The sequence below is a fragment of the Galeopterus variegatus genome, unplaced genomic scaffold, assembly GCF_000696425.1.
Source record: "Galeopterus variegatus unplaced genomic scaffold, G_variegatus-3.0.2 Scaffold558, whole genome shotgun sequence".
Lineage (NCBI taxonomy): Eukaryota > Metazoa > Chordata > Mammalia > Dermoptera > Cynocephalidae > Galeopterus > Galeopterus variegatus.
The window spans coordinates 779,582-782,568 of record NW_007726669.1 but is presented as its reverse complement, the minus strand read 5'-3'; the positions used below and the strand labels follow the sequence as shown (position 1 = coordinate 782,568).

The 2,987-nt window shown below is 34.2% G+C and overlaps 1 protein-coding gene across 1 annotated transcript in view; it reads left to right on the top strand.

Moving 5' to 3' along the window:
• VPS36 (vacuolar protein sorting 36 homolog (S. cerevisiae)) overlaps window positions 1-2,987 on the top strand; it is a 24,107-nt gene that overhangs the window by 1,701 nt on the left and 19,419 nt on the right. Inside the window, 1 exon segment of the mRNA XM_008570022.1 lies at window positions 551-621. Coding sequence (XP_008568244.1) covers window positions 560-621 — 62 coding nt within the window. The 5' untranslated portion in view covers window positions 551-559.

The window sequence follows — 2,987 nt, the reverse complement described above, 5'->3', positions numbered from 1 at the left end:
GCGACACTGAGGGTTGCGATCCATTGCCGGACACGGAAAAAGACAAAAAAAAAAAAAAATTGTTTTGATTTATCCATTTTGTTTTTTGCTTTCCATATAAGAAAGTACATTTTAAAAGTTTTCATATAAGTATTACTTTTAAAAAATATATCCATTATAAAAACAAAGGTTGGCTGGCCAGTTAGCTCAGTTGGTTAGAGTGTGGTGTTATAACACCAAGGTCAAGGGTCTGGATCCCCAAACCGGCCAGCTGCCAGGAAAACCTCCCAAAAACCAAAAAACAAAGCAAAGGTACTTATAGCTGCTTTTAAACCTCTTAGATTCTTCCATGAAGCAAAATGCCACCACAGTATTACTTTTATTTTATTTTTCCTTAAGTTTATTTAAGGAATAAAATAAAATTATTATTTTTAAAATTTTCATCATTAAGCTATATGGCAATCTATTTAATGCATTTATGTATTTATATATATATTTATATTTAATGTATTTTATAAATGAGGATTTCTGTAAGTGTTATGGATTTTGTTTTCTATTGATTTCCTACTAGGAGTGCTGCATGGCCATTCTTCTTTCCCAAATTGTGTTCATTGAAGAACAGGCAGCTGGAATTGGGAAGAGGTAAGGTCTATATATTACAGTCTTTATTCACGAAAAATGTTTCATGTCATGCTGTCGGTCAGGACACCCATTAAGAAGGTACTGTCCTACCTTGGACTCATTGATGTATGAAGTTATTCTTAAAGCATGAATAAAGTACTAAGGTTTGCTGGAATATCCTTGTATTACTATATGTACGTCATAATAAAAAAATGTAGTCCAGCTGTCACTGTATATATTTCCACAGACACTTTGCTTTCACAGGTCTGTCATTCAGTACTTAAAATCAGAAGTAACCTGTCTGAGAAAGTTAACGGACTTTGCTCCTATTCTAGCTGATCATTAAGCTTATCATTCCAGTTTGATTTGTTCAGATATCAGGATTAAATAGAGCATCTTAATAGTTATTGTCCAAGATGGGACACTTATAAGAATAACAGGGGGGTACAATTAATAATTAGGCCAGGGCAACAAGCATAAAATGGGACCATCTCAGGCAAACCAGGAAATGCAACCACTCTGGTGTAAAAACATAAGTTCCTATGTTCCTGTTTAGTCAAGTATACCTAAAACTAGGCTTTATATTTTAAGTGCACATAATTGAGGAGACTTATGAACAAATATTGTTGGCATGGACTTTTTTTTCCTGTATAGGTCTATCTTTAGGTTTAGACACTTCAGTAGAAGTTAAACTGTGTTGAACTTCATTGGACATGCAATGCATGCCTTAATCATAACGCTATAGCTACCATGAAAGATTGCTTATTTGACGTAAAAGAAACTAACCAACATTTTGAAAAGATTAGTAAGCCATACATTTTTAGAGTGGATTGTTCCTATAATATATATATTTTCCCCCTTGTACTTTCCTCCCTCTTAATTAAGTTTTAGAAAGTAAAACTTTGAGGGTGTTCCAGATCATTTGAATTTTCCTCTGCTGTGTTGCAAGGAAATCTAAATTCTGTAACAAAAATATTTAAAATATTTACCTTCACATTAGTATATTATTTTTTAAACACCTTCACTAAGGATGATTTCACTAATATGCCAAATTAACTTTTCTCAAATATTCTCTTTAGTTCCCAGCCCCTTTCCCTAAACAATTACCATACTGCACTGATTTAAAAATACATATTTTTTCACCTTTTAACATCTCTGAACTCAAGTTGCTTCTTTCATTTCACAGATTTTGAACTTGATGAAATAAAATAATTGACTAAAAAGAATATATGAAAAGTTGGCATGGATTTTTAATGCTTACTTTGGAATTTCTTAACTATTTGTATCATCCTGTTTTAGCTTTTCATTGCATTTGTTTTGACAGAATTTGATAGTACGACTGAGGTTTTTCAGTTTTAGAGACTGTGGAATGCTTTTGCTCAGTCTGCCTGTCACAATTGTCATAGTTTTGTTGCTCTACTTGATGGTTTGTTTCAAACAGTCCTATAATTCTGCTTGTGTAGTTTATTTTCTCTATTCATTTAAAGATGTTCACCACAAGGGCATAGATGAAGAATTCTTACAAGGCTGGCCCCAGTTGAGGAGGCCCAACACGTGGTATTTCAATTTTACAGTGATATTTAGAAAACCCTATTGGCCCAAACAAACAGAAGTAAAGTTGAGTAATAAGTGTATCTATAACGTAATCATAAAGAAAAAGCTCTAAACTAGGTATTCAGGATAATTTTAATTATGTGTTTTTTTAGTTTCCCTAATCTTTATAGAAGATTGCTTATTGAGAAGGTTGGGAAAAAAGGAGGGAAACAGACTTATGAAGCTGAAAAAATATGGTGGTATTCTTGATAGCACAGAAGAGAACAGTAGTTTGTGTTCCTAGAGCAGCAGCATTTTGAGAATTGTTTTTGCAATTGGGTATCTTTCTAGATCATGCTGTTGACTGAGTGGCATTTCTAACAAATGACACTGTAGAATGTTAGTTTTGGATGGAGTTTTAATAAAATATCAGCTGGCCAGTTTTACAGATAAGTTTTCACATTTGTGTTTTAAAATGAGTAAGGTAGTATGCTTTGGCAGAAATTACAGGCCCCCTTATAACCTCTGGGGATGACTGCAGATGGAAAACTCTAATCATAAGCCACCACTCAAAATTTTGCAAATTTATTTTGAACTTATTTTCTAAAACCACATTTTTATTTAGTTTATAGAGCTAGTAACTTAAAACTTTTTGGTTTATAGCTCGTAAGTTTTAAGTAGAGATATTTTTTTTTTCCTTTTTGTCTTTTTTCATGACCGGCAACGGATCGCAACCCTCAGTGTCGCGCCCGTACCGGACCGGGACCGGCAACAGGATCGCAACCCTCGGTGTTGCACCCGCACCTCGCTCAGCCAGTGAGCGGCTGGTCTGTATGTGGGATCCGAACCCTTGG